The sequence below is a fragment of the Dama dama genome, chromosome 9, assembly GCF_033118175.1.
Source record: "Dama dama isolate Ldn47 chromosome 9, ASM3311817v1, whole genome shotgun sequence".
NCBI classification, from domain to species: Eukaryota; Metazoa; Chordata; class Mammalia; order Artiodactyla; family Cervidae; genus Dama; species Dama dama.
Genome location: NC_083689.1, coordinates 54,087,505 through 54,108,215, shown reverse-complemented (window position 1 = coordinate 54,108,215; position 20,711 = coordinate 54,087,505). Strand labels below are relative to the sequence as shown.

The 20,711-nt window shown below is 32.1% G+C and overlaps 1 protein-coding gene across 13 annotated transcripts in view; it reads right to left on the bottom strand.

Annotated features, from left to right (window-relative positions):
- Positions 1-20,711, bottom strand: part of ANKHD1 (ankyrin repeat and KH domain containing 1) — a 112,391-nt gene that overhangs the window by 48,337 nt on the left and 43,343 nt on the right. For 6 of the 13 annotated variants that reach the window (XR_009694176.1, XM_061151468.1, XM_061151469.1 and 3 more), the window contains exons 8-11: positions 19,824-20,061; positions 19,401-19,592; positions 17,419-17,528; positions 7,666-7,722 (exon numbers count right to left, since the gene is read on the bottom strand). Coding sequence is in view for 12 of the 13 variants with exons in the window: in XM_061151468.1 (XP_061007451.1) it covers positions 7,666-7,722; positions 17,419-17,528; positions 19,401-19,592; positions 19,824-20,061 (597 nt within the window). In the remaining variant the exon portion in view is untranslated. Of the gene's footprint in view, positions 1-7,353; positions 7,723-17,418; positions 17,529-19,400; positions 19,593-19,823; positions 20,062-20,711 lie in introns of those variants that run through there. The other 7 variants (XM_061151470.1, XM_061151471.1, XM_061151477.1 and 4 more) reach the window with 2 other exon arrangements.

Here is a 20,711-nt window from a genome sequence, read left to right as displayed (position 1 = left end):
AATCACTTAGGCCACCTACCTCAATTCCTTGAAAATACAGGATTAATTTCAATCCACACTAGTTGGTGTAACTTTCTAAGAGCAAGTTCAGTTTTGCACACCAAACAGTAACCATTAAAAATTAGACTTATGTTTAGTTTGGTCCCCAAAGAGAAATAACTGCATTTTTTTCTAATACTAAGTTTCCCTAATTATTCATCTGAACTCTGAAAAAGCAGCCTTCATTTTACAAGGTGATTATGAGGATCACAACATATCAGAAGCCAGTAAGAGCTCTATCAAAGGTGAGAAACCAGTCTGAAGAAAAACACTGTGGTATTTCAGGAGTAAAGGGAAAAGGAAAAAGAAAAACACAAATGAGCAGAATTTTTAAGAGTAAAATTAAATGCTTGAACAGTCAAGGCAAAAGAAGCAGTCTTACAATAGCAGAAAGATAGTGTTCTTCCTAGGAAGTTTACCAGCAAGAAGAATGAATGATAAAACAGCTTCCAACCATTCTTTATTAACTCTAAGGGCCCATGGACAGAGGAGCCTGGAGGGCTGCAGTCCACAGTGTTGCAAAGAGCTGGACATGACTGAGCGACTAACACACACACACACACACACACACACACACACACACACACACGAAGAATGAATAACTATAGACAATGCCAAAATAATGTGGTTTTAGAATGGATTTTGAACTTAAATTCAAATGTAGATAAATGTAATATTCTGGCCATTAACTTCAAACAAAACAGAATACACATCATGAAGAGCATACTCAGAAAGACACAGAAAGTCATGTCAATACACTATACACTGGAATTCTATCAGCTAAACATTGGAAAAGAAATTGCTCCTTTAGCAACTGCTATTTACCCTCTGTCTCAGGGCCCTTTTCCTTAAGCTGCTATCTCTTCCCTGTAACACTTCTTTGTTAGCTCCTTTTCATCCTTGTTTCAAGTGTCAGTTCCTCAAAGAAGATCATCCTGAACCTTCTTGACTAGATCAATTTTCCTACTATCAACTTATAAAGAGTTCTATGAATTGCTCCTTCATAAGTTCCAAACACATATTAGTTTGTGTAACTATTTGGGTAACATGTCCACCACTAAAATGCAAGCTTCATAAGAACAGCAATCATGTCCATTTCTGATTACCATTATATACCTAATATCTAAAACAATTAAGTACTTGAATACTGTTTACCAAGAAGGTACCTAAGCATAACTGACCTCTCAAATCTTCCCTCTCATAGAAATGAAGGTTGAAGTTTAAATTTTCTACTAGGTAAATAAGAGAAAGAGAAGTTAACAATAAATTAAAAGTAGTAGCTAAAATTAGATTAAGAAATTGATTATCTACATCAGATGATACATTATTACTAGATCATGGGTGGGCAACACTAATGTCATTTTTCCTTTTTTTTTTTTTTGGCTTTCTTATCTCTTAAGCCTGGCAGTGACACCCATCAATGCAACTAGATCCCATGAATAGTGGCAAAGACAAAAGATTCTGAAAGCCCTGTTTAGAACAAACTTTTAATTAACTGTTAATTCTGTATATTTAAAATATTCCCATAGCTGTTAAAAATAAGAAATCAAAGAGTATAATCCCAAGAGCCTCACCTCAATTTTGAAATTTCAAAATTCAACATACTAATAAAATTTTGGAAATAAAAGGTGTTAAAAGCTTCCTATTTTCCTCCCTATAAATATACATTCATTCCTTTGGTTTTGAACAATTATGTTTAAGGAAACAGCTGATAAGACAATGCTGCAATTTTACACTGGATTTACATTTCTTGTCCTAAAATTAAAAATGTATATCCCACAACATATATCACTTGACCCAAAATATCTGATCACTAAGTCCTTCTTTTAGGATAGGAATCAAATTTGTTTGTAAAGCTGACCCTTGAATAACATGGGGCTTGAACTGTGTGGGTCCATTTATATGTTGATAACTAAGTATTACACTACATGATCTGTGGTTGGTTGAACACACACTACATGATCTGTGGTTGGTTGATCACAGGGATGCAGAACCCAGAACAACATGGGTAAAGTTACAAGCAAATTTTCCACTACACAGGTGGGCATCCCTAATCCCCATGTTGTTAGAAGGTCTGCTGGCTACTTAATGAGTAGTACTACTATTCACTTATGAATGTTGGGTTTATTATTTCAGCCAATATTTGTTCAGTATCAATAAAATTTTAGGAAAAAAATCATGATTTTTCCCTGCATAAATATACAAAATTACTTTTCAAGGCTACAAAGTTAGGTATTGTGCAGTTTAACTTTTCTCTTTTTTGAAGAATAACTAGAAAAATTAAGGGATTATCTATTCTTTGAACATTTGGTAAAGCTCACCAGTAAATCCTTCTGGGATGCTCTTACCCTTTTAGGAGATGAGTGGTTTTGAACTATTGACTCAATTTGTAAAATAGTTATTGTTTTATTGAGGTATGTGATTCTAGAACTTCCTTTTTTTGCGCTGCACAATGCAGCTTGCGCGATCCTAGTTCATCAACCAAGGACTGAACCTGGGAACTCAGCAGTTAAAGTGCAGAGTCCTAACCAGTGGATCACCAGGGAATTTCCTGGAATCATTTTTGACAATTTACAGAAAAAATCAATGTTCATTTACTTCATCTAAGTATTCAAACTGATTGTTCATACTGCCCTATAAATGGGAGTTCTCTACTATATCAAAGTTAAAACTCTATTTAAGTTTATACCATGGATCTGTGCCTTTTGCCCCTTTGAAAAAAGCTGGTCTTATTTTATCTATTTAAGAATTTTTTAAAAATCATCTTTTATTTTGCTGTTTACCCCTATTTTTTAAACTCTTTGTTTACTACTCAATATTAACTTTTTTTTTTAACCTTATGTCCTTCCTTCTTTGTGTTGTTGTTCTTTGAGTAGTTTCACTTCCTTTCATTACAGACACACACACACACACACACACAATTTTCCTTCTAGGGTCCACTTTAGCTGTATCCTCTCTCCCAAGTTTTAATGTGTAGTTTTAGTGATAACAACTCATTTGTAGTTTTTACTGTGATTGCCTTTTAAACTCATGAATCATGTAAAAGTATTTTTCCTCATTTTCTAAGTGTACGGGATTTTTTAAAAAAAGTTTTATTGTCAATTTGTAATTTTAAAACTACAAAAGATCAGAGAATGTAGTTCATAGGATGAAAAAGTTTGTTTTAAAAACTTTTTTTGTGGCCTATCATGTATCATTTTTATGAATATTCAATGTATTGGAAAATAATATATTCCATATTTATTGGAAACAAAATTATAGCTCTCTTTAAGAACAAACTTGATTTTTCTATTCTTAGCAATTGTTTTATCTGTCAGTTTCATGGAGAAGTGTGGGAAAAAAATCCTATGAGTAGAAATGTAGAACTAATTTTCTTGTAACTGTACTTTTCTATTTTAATTGGAGGGTAGATGTTAGATACTGATAAGTGACTGATTATTATACTAATGGGAGAAGCATTTATTTATCTCTAAGAATAATTTTGGCTTAAAATTCCATTTTGATATTAATATTGTCTTACATAACGTTTTCCATTATCTTGTCAATCTTTCCCTGTTATTTTGCTTTAGTTCTTTCCCCTGAAAACAGAACTCGCTAGATTTTGATTTTGAATCTAATTCAAAATTCTCTGCCCTTTTAACAAATGAGTTGAACAGGTTTGTATTTGTTCTGATTAATAATATATTTTTCTTAGAAAAAAAAAAAAGATTCTTTATTCAGTACCTGATTATTCTGTCCTGAACAACACAAGAATTCTAACATGGTTTTTGAACTTTCTAACATATCCTGCTGAATTACATACTATTTCTGTCTAGATTTTAGCACTACTTTGTTTTTAAGCATAAAAATTTAGGTTTTATACTCACAAATTTGTATTTATAGTTTACCAGCTTCTGTGCTTACCAAGGTTTCTTGCATCCCACACCTTCCTCCGGGGTTCTTTTTCCTTCTTACTGATGTGCATGTATTTTAGTAGTTCTTTTGGCAAGGGTCTGAGGTGGTAAACTCTTTTATTCTTTGTTGATCTGAAAATATCTACATCTGAAAATATAAGTATGTCTTCTTCTTTGGAATGCTAGCAGAGTACAGAATTCTGTATCATGTTATTATCTTCTGATATTTTGAGGATATTATCCTCTGCTGTTTTTTGTAATTATTATTGTTGATGAGGATCTATTGCCAAAAATGTAACTGTTCTTCGAGAATAATTCATTTTTCCTTTAATAGCTTTTAAGATTTTTTTTCTTTATCCTTAAAATTCTACAGTTTCATTTGTCCTTCTTAGTGATTTTTTTTAACCAAGGATTCCCGTCAGTCTTCAGTTCTAGAAAATTCTCCATCAATCTCTTCAAGCATTTCTTAGTAATTTTTTTCAAAGACTCATGTCAGGTTTCAATTCTAGAAAATTCTCCATCATTATCTCTTCAAGCACTGCCTTTGCTTGCTATTTCTATTTTCTCCTTCAGCAACTTCAAATATATATATGGTAGAGTCTATTTCCTTTCTCTCAATTTCTCTTTTATATTTTCCATCTCTTTATTTTTGTGCTGTATTATATTTATTTATCATTTGATTCATTAATTCCTTATTCAACTGTCCAACATACTGTTTGTCTTATACATTTTTGTTTCCACAATTTTTTTTACCTGAAAGTTTAAGTATTTCATGTCTACTTGACCTTAATTCATAATTATCAGCTCCTGTTTCACTGCCTCTCATTATTTTATGGCTATTGTTCTAGTTTAAGCATGTTTAAAATCTCTGATTAAAGTCTTTTATTCAATTTTATTGGGCCTATATTCTCCCAGTTTGCTGTCTGTCTGCTTGCATTTTGACTATCTCTCTTGATGTAGATTTGCTCCTGAGCTTTATAATTTTTCTTATTTGAAAAAGTTCATTTTACATGGGAGTTGTTTTTTTTTCTTTTATTTCCATTTATAAACCTACCCCTTCTCATCAGATGGTCTGAAAGTTACCTTAGTCTGGTCCGTTTCAGAAGTAGACCTTTACCTGGCAACTTAAGCTTCTTATCCCATGAAGTTATTTCTGTTCTTCTTTCTTCTTACTATATCAAATAATTATGTCCTCCAAGTTCTCAGCTACACTGCTGTCTTTGCATCTTCCCTCTATGAAGAACATCTGCTAATTTTTAATGGTAATCCTGGGCAGTTGCTTTGAGTTTTTTTCCACCCTGCTTCATAGGCTGGGTAATAATAAGGTACCAGTTTCATGCTTCAATCAAGTAGACTAAATCTATTGGCCTGCTCTATGTGAGATACATTCAGTTCTTATTCCCTTAAAGAAGTTGAAATTCAAGCCCCCAGTGCCCAACTTTTTAGGTTAGTTCTCCTTGAGCCTATAGCTTCAACTGTAGATCCAGAGTCCATTTTTAGGCCACAAAGTTCTTTAACCTTGTTTCTGAGTATAGCTACATATTTTTAGTTTAGTTTGTTTCTCTCCCATATTTTATTTACTGTATCTATGTACTTGACAGAACAGAGAGGTTTCAAAGTATATTAAGAGACTTTACCCTCTGGAAGGGAAGTTATTTGTTACTTGTATTTAAACAAATTTGAGACAGGATTCATTCAATATACAATGAACTAGAAGGAAAGAACTTGGCCTTTTAAAAAAAATTATAAGGAGTTTTGTGTATTGCACAGATAGTTTAGAGATCAAGAAAAAATTGATAAAAGCTTTCCAGCTTTAAGTAGTAAAATCTTAAAATATGTATATGTTATTCCTTAATGAAAAGTTATTTAAAAACTGGGAGGTCCTATTTAGTTTATTAAGGTAAACTAATCACTAATAGTTAAAATATATTGATAATTAGAACTTACAAGTCTGCTATACTTTTGTTCATAAAAAATGTACTGCAAAGTTCTGGTTCTGATGCATAAATACTATGAGAAAAAAAGTATAAGTTTTTTCTACTTGGCTTTAGATAACAAACAATTTAGATTAAGGTTTTTTTTCTTTAAAATAAGTCAATTTCCTTTAAAACCACAGTCCGGGGCACCCAAGGTATTTGTTGAAGATTGCCACTATATCACAGAGGCAGTGCTTCTTGGAGTTGAAGGAGGGCAATGTCTTGGGGTAAGGACCAGAATCAGGGGGAGGAGAGGGAAACTTGTTTTATACTATGTACGTACTAACGGCTTCTTACATCTCTCTTAGTGAATATGCTCTTCCAACCCACTACTCTGTATGTTAATCATTACCTTAGCAATTTGTTACTGATCAGATTCACATCCCTCAATAGAACTGAGATGGAGAAAGATTAAGAGGCACCATATTGGGGGTTTGTATTTAGCTCAGTTTCTAAAAACAAGTAACAAAGACCAAAACCAAGTTCATTCAGTTTGGATGGAGGAAGGATGATGATAAAGCAAAGATGAGAACAAAACTCAACAATGATGCAGAATAATCTACAGACTCTACAGTATAGACAGCAGAGTCTCTACAATACAGACAGCAGTGTCTCAAAGTATGGAATATAAAGGACTTATGAGAATCTCCTGGTATATCATCTAAAGTGCAGACTCCCCATTTCAGATCTGTTGAATCTGAACCTCTAAAAGGAGGACTGCAAACCTAATTTTAAAAATTATCCTCCAATAAATAATAATAATGAAAATCCAAAGTCTTAAGACTTATAGCTAGAGATATATTTATAATCACATCTCCTTTAACAAATACAGGGAGAAAGAAATAACTTTATGTGAACTAACACTCAGTTTTACATTCTTGACAGGAGCCAGAGTTACTACATAAACTGAGCAAAAGTTTACATTTTCACGTAATATTTTGTGAAAGAAATTTATTTACTTTACTCCAAATAGAATGACTATATAACAACTTCTTGTTCCAAAGCCAATAAAGGTGATCCTTAATAAGCATTATGATTAAAAGTGGCTTGATACTGAAAATTTTATTTTAGATGGCCTAAATTGTGATGCAATCACAACTTATTCTTAATTTAAAAATTAAGCACTACTCCTGAGTATAAACAAATCTCCCTGAATTATAATGGTTATTAAATTTGCTTGACTTTTAAAACCATTAGGGCAAAAATTCCACACATTTTTTTTTTCAAAAGAAAAGAAATGTTTGTTTATAAACAACAATTTTAGAATGAGGTTACATGAGAGGCTATTAAGAAGAAAATTTTAATTTTACAGAAATTAGGGCATCAGCTAGTTAATGTGTCACTATTTTTTCTTGTTGTTGTTTGAGGATTATATAACAAATAATCCACTGTATCACTCTAAATCTGAGTTTCAGACTTTTGTTGAACAAAGTTGAATACAAAGGGCTTTATGACTGAGGGGTATCTTAACTCTCTCCATAAAGGAGAATGCAAAAGAACTATCTGAATAGGAAAAACTATTTTCACCTAAGAGGTTTTTAAGGAATACCACATAAAAGAATACTAAGGAAGCAAACTACTAGTAATATAAATCTTTTTATTGGAACTTCATAATCTTTTTCAATCGAAGAGTATTTCCTTTGTCACCCAGCAGGGTCCTGGAACTTCTTGGCTGGAATTCAGATATCCAGAGTTCTGGTTACCTACATCATCTATTCTTTATGTAGTAGCTTACAAGCATCAAAGGCCACCCTCACCTGATGCTTGGCCGGATCTATGCCCTCCAAAATAGTCTTCATGTCCTCCTGCTTGTCCTGTGAAAGGAAAAAGAAGAACTCACGGATCTTATTCCAAAAATGAAAATCACATTTGGCCATGAAGACCTTGTGACTGGTACTTCAGGTGCTGGGCTTTGTTAACTCAGGATCTTCAACTAAAAAGATTACCATCTGTAGAGACCATAATCTCATGAACAGAGTATGATTTCTTTAAGAGCATGATAATATGGTCTCTACCAATATAATTTCAACATAAACCTTAACATATGCAGACATAATTCTGCTAAATGTTTAGAACTCATGCCTTTGTCTCCAAATACAACTGAAACCACAGGAAAAAAAGAGCAGTATCTTAATATCTAACCAAGGAAAATAATTAAATTGAAAGATCTGTGAATATCAGAAACTGAGAGAAAGAGTAGGGACAATATTGTAAGATGATTAAATAGTTCTGTAGTACCTCCTCTTCCCATTATAAATGCAGTTAGTGCTCACACTTCAACTAAAACAGGAGACTTGAAAGAACCTGAGAGATGGAATATCTATATTTTCTCTAGATCTAGACTCCAGACAGGGAGAAAGTTCTTGCAGATGAGACAGGAAGATAGCTGAAGAAACAGCAAGGAGCACTGCCATCACCGACCAGGGTCAACTATATCTCCAAATAAAAGAAATGTGGCCTAGAGAAATCTTCACTCTAAGTTACTCTTACCTCCTACCCAGGAAGATATGCTTACCTAAGAAGGTGCAACCTCTTATGGCAAAGATTTAGTGAGAAAATATTCTGAGACAACTATATGATATGAAGAAGTTGACTATTAAAGCTCACTTGTTCTTCCTTTCTCATCCCCATATGAGTTTCAACAAAAACAAGTCCCATTCAAATATGAATAGATAAGCACAAAGTATCCAACACAGAACATATTAAGAAGTTTCTATAAAAACAGAAAGAAAATTTAAGCCAAATATTCCCTTATACTTTCAAAAAATTAAAGGGAATACAAATGCTTTAAATAGTGAAACAAAGTGATATAACAGCAAGAGGAAATTTAAAAGTGAGTTGGAAGAGCAGAAGATACAAAGTAGTGAGGAAACCATGAAAATCACATTAGAAGCAGCAACAACTTTACAGAGAAAATAGGGCCCTGATGGATGGTCCCTATTAAGAAAGAATACAGAGGGGAAAAAAAAGAAGTGAAAAGAATCAGACATAAAGATAATACAAATAAGGGAGATTCAACATATGGATAATAAATGTCCCAGGAGAAAAAAGAATAGAAAAAGAAGTGTTCAAGGTTGTACTAGAAGAAAACTGGAGAAGGATGATAAGGAAGAGAAAAAAAGAAAAGGAGAAAGGAAAGAGGATGAACTAAAATCTTCAAATAGAAAGCATTCACGGTTTTCCAGGAAAAACTATTAAAAAATAATATACACTAGGATACATCCTGGGGAAATCATAAAGGTTTAATATAATGTAAGAATCTTATGATAATCCAGGCAGAAAGGAAGTCACTTACACACACTTACATACACTGGGGAATATTCTAGCAGGCTTTTGCAATATTTAGTGCCAGAAGATAATAGAACAGAGGGCTTAGAATTTTGAGAGGAAAAAAACCAGTGATTCAATAATTCTATATATAGCTACCTGGCGGCTCAGTGGTAAAGAATCCACTGCCAATGCAGGAGACACACAAGACGCGAGTTTGAACCCTGGATTGGGAAGAGATTCCCTGGAGGAGGAAATGGCAGCCCACTCTAGTACTTTTGCCTGGGAAATTCCATGGACAGAGAAGCCTGGTGAGCAATAATCCATGGGGTCACAAAGAGTCAGACACAACTTAGTGACTGAGCATGCACACACACACACGTTCATTTATAAATACAACAAACAGTAGTCTTAAAAATGCAAGCATCTGTAAACTCCTTTTTGGTGGAGGAGAGTAAATTCAAAACAAAATACCAATATCAGCCAGCCAAAACTTGAGTCAAGTTCAGGAAATCAGGATTTCAGAATCTATATAACATGAAAGACTAGTAAGGTAAACACTGAATCCACCTAAATATACAATTAAACAAATTTGAGAAATAGGGTCATAAAATAGAACATAAATGTTGTAAAATCATAACAATGTAAAAATAAAATAACTCATGAAAATTCTGTGATGTAAGACACAATCTCTTCTTCAGAACAGAGTTAATATTATCTAAATATTAGATTTTTTAAAAATCAGTTTTTTAAAAAGAAAGTAACAAAACATTTCAAAATTTGCATTTGTACATGATGTCTGAATACTTCTTCAAGAAGTAACTTTATATCTGTGTTTTATATAGCTCACCAAAACTTTGGGAGCAATTAATGAGCAGCTAATAGGGCTACTTGGAATACTGTGATTTTTTAAGATAAAAGAAATATGGGGGCTATGATCAGAGATTAGAAAATTAAATTGTAAAAAAAGGAAGGAAGGATGACAGAAGATATGTAACTCATTTTAATGAGAATTAAGAATCAGGAGACCTCGATTGCTAACTGAAGTGCAGATTGGTTCAGCATTTTTGAACAATTTAGCAGCAGCTATCACATTTCTAGATGTGGACCCTCTGATAACCAGCAATTCTAGGAATTTATCCCTATAGATGAACAGTATATGTGATAACAAATCTATTCATATAAAAAAGAGATACAGCCCACAAACACAGGATATATACATGCTTGGGTGTACAGAAATATCTAGAAAGACACACAACATACTGCTTAAGTTAAAAAAAATTTTTTTATGAAGATTTCTATTTTTTAAGATTTAATATAGATAACAAACTGATCTTTCAAAATTTTTGTCTTTTAAGATAAGTCCATATCAAATCTTAACTTCCAGAAGTAAGAACCAGAGGGTGCCAATATATCCACATTCAAAATACCCAGTTTCCATTAGTTCAACTATTTTAGGAAAACCTCCCTCACAGTTCATTTGGCTGGTAGAATACAGTCTAAGAAAAGCCAACAGAGGTCAGAGAGCTTACTTTCTATGGTTAGGGAGGAAAATCAGTGACAGATCACCACAATATATTCAAGGGGCCCAATTTACTCAGTGCAAAAGTGCTTCAATTTTTATTCCAATGTTAAAAATAATAAATCTTAAAAGCTATGATCAACTCTACAGAGAAAATCAGTATAGTAAAAACCAAAATTCTATTTAAGTAAGGAATTATACAAAGCACTAAGCATTAGAGTATGTATTTCTTTCAATATGTGACTTTTCATCATATCTATATAAAATATCTCCAGAAGAATAGAAGGAAAGAACAACACTGATTGCCAATAGAGAGGAAAACTGGGTGCCCATGGGACACTTTAAAACTTTACGAATTTTGAACCATGTAAAGGCATTACCTATTTAAAAAATAAGAAAAACTACAACTGATTTGCATAGGACAACTATTATTCAATATGGCAAAGATGCAGAATTAGCAACACTGTGTACCTACTATACTTCTTTAGGTTGGTTCTACTTATTTTCTTTGACACTGCACCTACAGCAGATTATGAACATAAAGAAAGAAACCATGTCCTATTTCATCCCTGGAAAAACTTGTCTTCCACCCTTACTTTCAAGATGGTGAACATCTTGAAGCAAAACAGTATTTCTAAATTCCTAGCCACTGAATATTATCTGTGTATACTTGAAAGCCAAAGCTGAAAAAACCATCTTAAAGAAATTTTGAAAAGTTTGAAGCCATATAAAGATGAGAAGAGGAAATAACAAAAGTTTATTCTGCTACTTGAAATAAAATTTAACTGAAGGAAAAGAAGAATAAATTCTTAATTGAACAATTCCAAAGATAACTGGAGAGATTTTATTCTTAAGGAAACAATTCACTTAAAAATTCATGTCAAGGAAACTCTTCCTACTTCTTTGACAGTATTTAAATAGGAAAAAATATTGATAGTAAAAAGATACGGTGGAAGACATAATGATTTAGCATTGTATTGCCAAATAATCTTTACTGGGGTGGCCTTGCTGAGTTACTGTATTTTCTGGGGATTGGTAACTTTTATCTATTAAAATATTTTATAATAAGCTAAATCTGCTAATTATTAATTATAAATACCATCCAAAATTAAGTAATACATTTAATATACACACAGATTTCAAGAGATAGAATCATTTGTGTAACACATCACTGCTATTAATGATGAGTCACAACTAAAATTTCATTTTCTTCAAGAATCCCATAGCACTTTACACATTCTTGGGCTAAGCACTCATCTAGTCCATTCAATACCTCCATACAAGTAGCTGCTTAACTTGTTCTTTAAAAAACATAAAATTAAATTTCTTAACACACACCATTAAAGATCTTCTGGTCCAAACCCCTCATAAAAAAAAGGAAAAGGGGGAGAAGAGGAGAAAAAAAAGAAAAAAAGCCTAGGGAGTCTCAGTGATTTGCTAGCACATTCAGCAGAACCAAAGAAAGAATATTTACATGACTTGGGTAAAATAGTCCAGAAAATAATACTACATTCCATTTTACAGATGAAATTACTGAGGCAACTATTTACTTAAAGATCAGTGGTTTGATGGCTATAATGAAAATTTAGGTCTTGTCTAATGTTCAGTAGCATCTCTAATGTAGAGTTCTTTCTAAATAACCTAAGTGTAGTCTTTGTCACTCATTAGCTCTCCATTCAGATGTAGGATTACAGGGTGCTTTCTGCAGGTACTTCTACCTTTTAGCTGATTTACTTTCAAATAGCAATGAAGGCCTGTAACATGCTAAAATAGATCATAAAAAATCTTTATATGAATACAACTAGAATGTATTTACCTTCTCTGATATCTATGTTAGTTGTTTATTGTGGGAAATACTACTTGAGTTCCTCTTTTAAAATGAAAGGCCAAGGAGCTGGAGACACAGAAGAAATACTAATTTATATATCACTCTCCCTTTCCAAATTTAGCTTTGCTGCATGAAGGAAATTCTGTAGATGACAGGTATTTCTTTTATGTTAACAAATGTATCAATATTTTAGTGTTGAAATTAACATGCCATGATGAAAACAGAAAGATTCCACCATCTTCACAAATGATTTGAAAACCACCACCAAGATCAATGGAACTCTGTACTGACTTCAACTTATAAGTAAGTACTGGGAATGTATTATACAATATGGTAAATATAATTCACACTGTATGTTATATATTAAAGCTGTTAAGAGAGCAAATCCTAATAGATCTCGTAACAAGAAATAATTTTTTTTTCTATTTCTTTAACTTTGTGTCTACATGAGATGGAGAAGGGCATGGCAACCCACTCTAGTATTCTAGCCTGAGAATCCCATGGACAGAGAAACCTGGTGTGCTATGGTCCATAGGGTCGCAAAGAGTTGGACACAACTGAAGTGACTTAGCACACACAGTATATGAGATGATAAATGCTCAGTAATTTATTATGATAATCCCAACTTAAATTTGTATAATGCTGTATGTCAAATATATCTTAATAAACCTGGAATTAAAAAAATTTTTAAATAAAACACAACAAAAACTATATATTTAAATCTCTCTCTCTCACTTAAATACAGGAAAACAAAACAATGCTGACATGTTAACCAACACAGTGCTGCCACCTAAACATACTATCATTAGGGCCTTTGTAAACTCTGACCTGATGTAGTCATCTTTCATAGACATGGAGCAACTCTATAACAATAAAATAGTTGGACATGGAAGCCAGGAAAACAAAGATAACAAAGTAAGTCAAGATTAAAAGCAAGCAAGCCAAAAAAAGAGAAAGAAGCAGAGTAGTGCTTTACAATCCAAATTATACTGTTGAATAGTTCATGCAAATTCTCCATCTTGAACATAAAAGTAATAGTGGAAAAAAAAAAAAGTAATAGTGAACAGGGAGCTAAAGGACTGTGGTAAAAGAAATCAAGCCATGTAAGTGCTTTAGCTGAAGTCAGCTATCAAGATACAAACAAGAATGAAACATTAAAACCATGTCTTCTGGTCTAAAAACCAGTAAATATGGAGAAAGGCCTAGAGTAATAATTATACAGGACACCAGGATAGCGACTCAAAGACTATGGAACTGAATCAACTTCAGTTTTTGTTTTTCTAATACTGTAGATGTTGATTTTATTTTTACTTTTTAATTTTTGGCAGCACAGCTGCGGGATCTTAGTTCCCCAATCAGGAACGAAACCTGTCCGTGTATGCTCCCTGCAGTGGAAGCATGGTCTTAACCACAGGACCTCCAGGGAAGTCCCTCAACTTCAGTTTTGAAATGGTATTTATTGGTTATTTTTGGCCAAGTAATTGAGTAGCAAATTTGTAAGGACACTGATAGTATATTTCTTTTCCGAGAAACAAGATTAGTTTTCAAAGGCAGGTATCTTCTCTTTTTTTAAAAAATTCCTTTTAGATTTTAAATATATTACAGAATGCTAATGCTTTTTAATAAAAACTTTCTTACAATGGATTTACCTCATATTATACCTGTCATTATATCAAATACTAAAAATAAATTTGGGCCCAATAAAAGATGCTATACTGAGAAAGGAAGCACATAAAGGAATACTATCTTTCAATATACAATGATTCCCATTACAGTGGTAACAAGAGGTGCAAATAGCAGGAAGATATGGATTAGGTGATTTGTTAAAGGCTCTCTGCTTATTGAGTAGTTAAAATGATTCTGCATGTTAATAGGGAGAATTTTTAAAAAACTCTGCAATTAATGGACAGTTTTTAATTTCATTTAATTTTTGATTTCTAAAAGGAACATTTTAAATGGCTTACTTAAGACTACTAATCTCATTCAAAGGTTTTTAATAATGGGACTATTGACATTTATGTAATTATTACAAAGTTAGATAAGTTACATATCAATTCATAATCTTCTAAATATGATGGACATTCAGTGGTTTTTCTTTTACTAAAAATATCTATAAATACTTTTTCATTTTAAATATTTTTAAAACAAGAAAAAACAAAATCTCAAATAACTAAGATTCAAATGAGAACATGCACATATTTTGAGGATCTACCTGAAAATGCTCAAGTATACCATCAGTTCTGGCTGAAGATTTTTTAAAAAGCATTAAGTAAGAAACTGTCTAGATTTCCTTTAAAACTAAGTTCCAAAGTATACCTCCTACACAAGTAGAATGAAAAGCCTTAAAAACTCTCAGTTTCATCTCAGAAAACAATAAAAGGAATTCAAATTGTTGCATTACATTTTTATAACACTATAACTACCATCCTGATTCTGGTACAGAATATTTTAAAGAATGGGAGACAACGGCTTTTAAGCTCCTTTAAAAAACATAGAATAACAAAGCTTTGAATTGTGGCAAAAGTTAAGCTCTAAAAATCTGAGAAAACATGAGGTTAGTCCAGATTGTGTTTCAAAGACTGAACTGTGAGTTCTTATTTAAAACTGAAGGTAAAAATAGTTACCTGCAAAATGAAGATTCTAAAAAAAATACTATTTAACTTAAAGAACTACCAAACCTAGACATCGAGAACACATCTATGGGATCCAGAAATGTTAAACATCTCTACTCCATGCAGTGGGAGTATAGAGTTTTTCCAATTCCAATCCACAGTTCTAAACAGATACTAGGAGATGACAGAAAAGAATGAAGGACAAGAAAGATGCTGCCTTTTTAGGTTCAGTTAGCAAGAATTATCAGTCAGTTTTTCCTCAGGATTCAAGGACTGATCTGCCTGCTTTATTCACTTCTTGTTTTTCAGTAGATCGTTTGTTGCCCACCTCTGGCTTATAGTAAATCCTGAAATTATATTTAAAGGTTTTAAATATCAAACTTACTATACTTTTCCATACTTTCCACACTTTCTATAAAGAACAAGAATTGCTTTTTACAATCAGGAAAATAATATTAAAATTGAAATATCTCTCCCCAGACAGCAAAAGCAGGAAACAGGAATACATTTTTTTAAATGGAAAACTATATATGAAATAATTCAAAAGTAGAAAAAAGGAAAAAGTTATGCATATGAAATTATTAGATCTAATAATTTACAATGGTGAAATATAAAAAGTAAAAGTTCAATAATAAGTGAATGATGATGGCTCATCAACTTGATGGAATATTATATATAAGTTATAAACAGAGAATATGTAGCAATAAGGAAAAGATTATGATGGAACACACAGCTGGAAATTATAATTTAATTATAATTACATATAAATATGAATACAAGATGGTTTACAAAATAGAAAACAATTATGTTAGAATAACAGCATTACAATCTCTGTACTTAAGATAAATATTTATCTAAGCCATTTTTTTAATCTTATATTTTGAATGTAAAACAATATGACAAATGAAAATCTATCTGCTTGTTGAATGAAATTCTTCTAAGGAACTTTAATCACAAGCAACTGAATGAATTACAGAAGACTGTAAGACATTTAAAGATATTTCATAACAAATTTTTAACTGTCAAAATCAGTAAGTTTTGCTTTACTTTATACTGCATTTAACAGGTAATTTTTCTTTTTCCTATTTAACATTTTTAGAAGAACTCCTAGCAAACAAGTTAAGGAAGTGACTTTGCTATGGAAAAATGGAAGAACAATGAATTTTATAAGAATTCAGAGGATAAGAATATTAAATTTGCTTATAGTATCTAAGTTTTTATGCTCTATCCTATTTATTTCAAGTGATTAAATACTTCAATTCTTAATTTTTATAGATGACCCAGAGCAACTCTTAAGGAAGGCAGAAGATTAAGATCTATTTAACATACCTGTCATAATTTTCAAACACAAAAATTACACCTCTTAGCAATTCTATCTGGCAGAACTTCATGAATGAGAATGAATGCTAGTGTTCATTCCCATATTTAGTAGTAGTAGAAATCATGATAAACAAATAGCATAATTACATTATATACTTATTTTAGTTAGTAATTATTTTCCAACAATGTTCTGAGGGATTTTGGGAGGAACTGCTGTTACAAGAAATGGATTAAAAGACAATACTTAGAAAGTTTTCTCTATATAAGGGAAATTAGTAAATTCGATTGCCTGCAACATTTATAACTATGTATGCCTCACATAGATTTTTTAAAAATACATAAAGGAATTGTAAAAGAAACTCCAGAAAGCAGTTTAAAATACTCTCTCAAAAAGCAAACATTTCAGCAAGAAGTATAAACCTTCAAGTGGATATTATACAATTTCCCATAGTTGTAAGGATTATTACACTTATGAACGTGCCATGTAATTTGAAACTTTAAAAAGCCAAAATAGAAGATATTAAAAGAATAGAAAAAGAATGAAATGGTGTAATAATGTTGTTAGGAAGATGACAGTAGCTCTATTTTAAATGTCTAACTAATTAGAAAAACAAAAGAAAAGTACTTAGTGATTTGAAAGGTTATTCTATTCTATAAACATATCATTGCATTTATATATCTCATACAGGGCAGTTAAAAAGGTTCAGGAATGTTAAATAGGACTGGAGTGAGAGGAAGAAAGAAATAAATGGTTTTACCTAGAAAAAAACAGTATGCCCTTTTAAAAATTATTTTCAAATACATTTAATAAATGCAACAGCTAAGAACAAAGTAGCCAGATTTTCAAGTTATTTTATATAAAACATGCAAACTATTGATCTGCTTTACTAGTGTTTTCTAAATGTTAAAAATAAAGGAATTAACATTCATACAAAAATATGTGAAATTAAAAATCTCTTACTAAATCGGCCCCTGCTTGAAGTAAAACATCTGCAACATCCGTGTGTCCATTTTCACAAGCGTAGGTTAAAGCCGTGTCTCCTGTTGCTGTTGTAGCATGAACATTAGCACCTGGCAAGCAAAAAAAATTACATATTTATTCTGTGAATTTTAAAATTATATTAGATAATTTAATTTTATAATTTGGTGAAACTCATAAACTCTAAGTATGAAAACATCAGAATATATTTTAAGAATCCTAATTTTCCTTTAAATATGCTTTGAAAAAATGCTTTTAGCCATAAAGAAAGAAACTACACTAAACAACTAAAAACTATAATAGTCTATCTATATACCCCCAGTAAGATATACTCTAAGAAATAAAAGAACTACTAAAACAAAAAATATCAGTTTTCAGAAATCATATTGGCAGTTTTAGTTTCTTCTGAGACAATTTTATGAATACTTTTTATGATTACATAAAATGTGATTCTCAAGCCACAAGACAGTTTCAGAAACAACCCACTTCAAATTAGCAAAAGTAGCTAAATGTGAGAATTAATGGTGACATGATAGAAAAGACAGTGTTGTGAGCTCTAAGTGTGAATATTGGCCCTGTCACTTATTAGCTTGATTTGCTTAGAGAAGCTATCTACACAATGACTGTACATTGTTTCTATATCTATAAGATGTGTGTGTGTGCAGTGGCCAGTGGTAATTAATAGAGATAACACATGAGCTGAGCAGAATGTCTGGTATCCAGTGATTTCTTAGTTAACATTATTTATTCCTTTTTTTAAAACTCCCTTAACAGTACCATGACTACTTAGAGGGATGTGGGAAGAATGAAGACTGGTGAAGAAAGACTCTTGAATAGGACACAGACCATTACAGAAAATAATGAGAGAACAGTAACTGAATAATATACATACATATACTATCTATAGCAAATAATAATTTTTGAGCCAAGGAAGAGGTCAGCTTGTATGGTTGGTTTGTGCAATGGTTCAAAATCTAAACAATTATTCAAACCATTAATGATCTGGATTAATAAATTATTTTAATAATAATTCAAAAGAAAAATTGATGCTGGTTATAATCAAATTAACAGTGAAAGCCCAAAAAGGATCAATAAAGTTTTGCTAATATTTCATTTCCCTTTATACATTAATTTCCTTATACATCAAATTTTAAACAATTTATTAGACATGGATTAAAAAAATCTGTATTACTTTCAAAGGAAATATAAAGGCTTATATCTGCCTGGATCAATTTTTTCATATATTCTTAACTTGCTCTATATAAAACTATATGTAAAAACACTGATTTCTTACTACTGCTTCATAATATATAAAGCACAAATTATTTTATATAAAGACCAAATATTTCTGCCAAAAAAAATTTCCACTTTTTCATTCATTCTTTTTTTTTTTGAGAAGTAAGAAATGTTAAGAAATGACATTATCAAATGTTACAGAGGTTATCAAAGTAAAACCTCTATGTCATCCCTATATTCTCTTACTGAAAGACTGTAGAAGGAGCTAATTTCTCCCCTTCAGAAACCACAAATCATTCAATGGAAAGAGAAGGCCAATGGGAAGTCTTACCATCACTAAGCAAACATTAACTACTTTATAAAACTTGTTTTTTTTATTTTTAATTTTTTTAAAAAAGAAAGACATTTTTGGAGATTTAAAAGCCTAAGACGAGAGTTAAATTGTGGAGCTATTTTTCAGCCTTTGTAGAAATGAAAAAAATAAGAGTTAATTGTTAAAGTTATGAAAAGCAATATAAAATTCTTTCTCTAAAAGGAGTCTTTATTTTTATTTTTTTTAGTTCTACCAGTTTATTGTTACCAACCCATCTCCCTCCACCCTCGTGCACACATGCTCAGTCATGGACTGCAGCCCGCCAGGCCCCTCTGTCCATGGACTTTCCCAGGCAAGAATACTGGAGTGGGTTGCCATTTCCTTCTCCATAAAAGGCATTTTTAAAGCCACATACCAGCAGCCAGTAAGTATTTAACCAACTCCAGGTGTCCCTCCTGAGAAGCCTCCATCAGAGGTGTGGAGCAGCCGAGTTCTATGTCAGCCCCTGCCTTAATCAGGAAGTCTGCAACTTCAGAAAAACCTCCACAGCAAGCCAACGTCAGAGCTGTTTCTTGGGTTTCTTCTGTCTGAGCATTTATATTTGCTCCTGGGGAAAGCATATAGATAAAACTATAGTTACAAAAGACTTACAATAAAGTGTTCTGATTTCTGATAATTATCTCTTATTTTTTCTGTTTCTGGTGTTCCACCCAGGGTGTTGAATACTTATTTTATCATCAATGCAAACAATATCTTAGTTGTAATAAACTTCAGGGATACTGACACAAAAATTCAAAGGAAATTGATTTTTTTAATTAAAGAAGTAGAACTATTTTACCTTGTGCTAAGAGTAGTGCCACCATCTCTTCATGTCCCTCCCGAGCAGCTTCCATCAAAGGAGTATATCCTTCATCATTAACTTCTTCCAGATTTGCTCCCCTTTCAATAAGTAGAGCTGCCAATTCAACATGTCCTCCACAGGCAGCCAGCGTTAACGGCGACTCGAATGAATCTGCAGGCATATTCACTTGAGCACCACTATCCAAAAGCAAACGTGCTACCTCTACATGTCCATCCTGCAGATTTTCAGAAGTAAAACAAGAAGAAAGGAATTTTTGTTTTCATATTTTTTAAGTGGGAGAAGAAAAGCTACAGATTGTGGAAAGACAGGAGGGAAGAAAAGGAGAGGCAGCTTAGATGCATATATATTATCATACCCATCTGAGAAGTTTTTAAATCTGTCTTATCAAAAGTCCATTAAAATTATTTTACCTTACTTCAGAGTAAGCCCCAAAATTTCCACAAGAATCAGACTTGGTACATACAGTTACAATTTCAAGTAATTTTTAATTTCTACATTCTCTGAAGTTCAAAAAACTATTAAATCCATAGTCAACAGTAACTCAAAATAAAATAATTACTATTTATACTACAGCCAGGGTCAAATATAGCTATAGCCTCAAACTTAAGGGTCATGTTTAAGTGTAGAAATTGTGTTAGATCTATTTAAGAAACAAAGACTGAGGGAAAAATAACAACAAATTCTGTGAAGTCATTACCACTTCGGATTATATCACCAAGGTAAATCCCTGTGGACTGATACTATCCTATATTTTTTCTCATCATTAGCTTGTTCTAATAAGGCAAAGAATTTTACAAAGATGCAAAAATTACTCACTTGTAAATAATTTTACCATGAGCCCATCTGCATAGACAGGCAATTAAC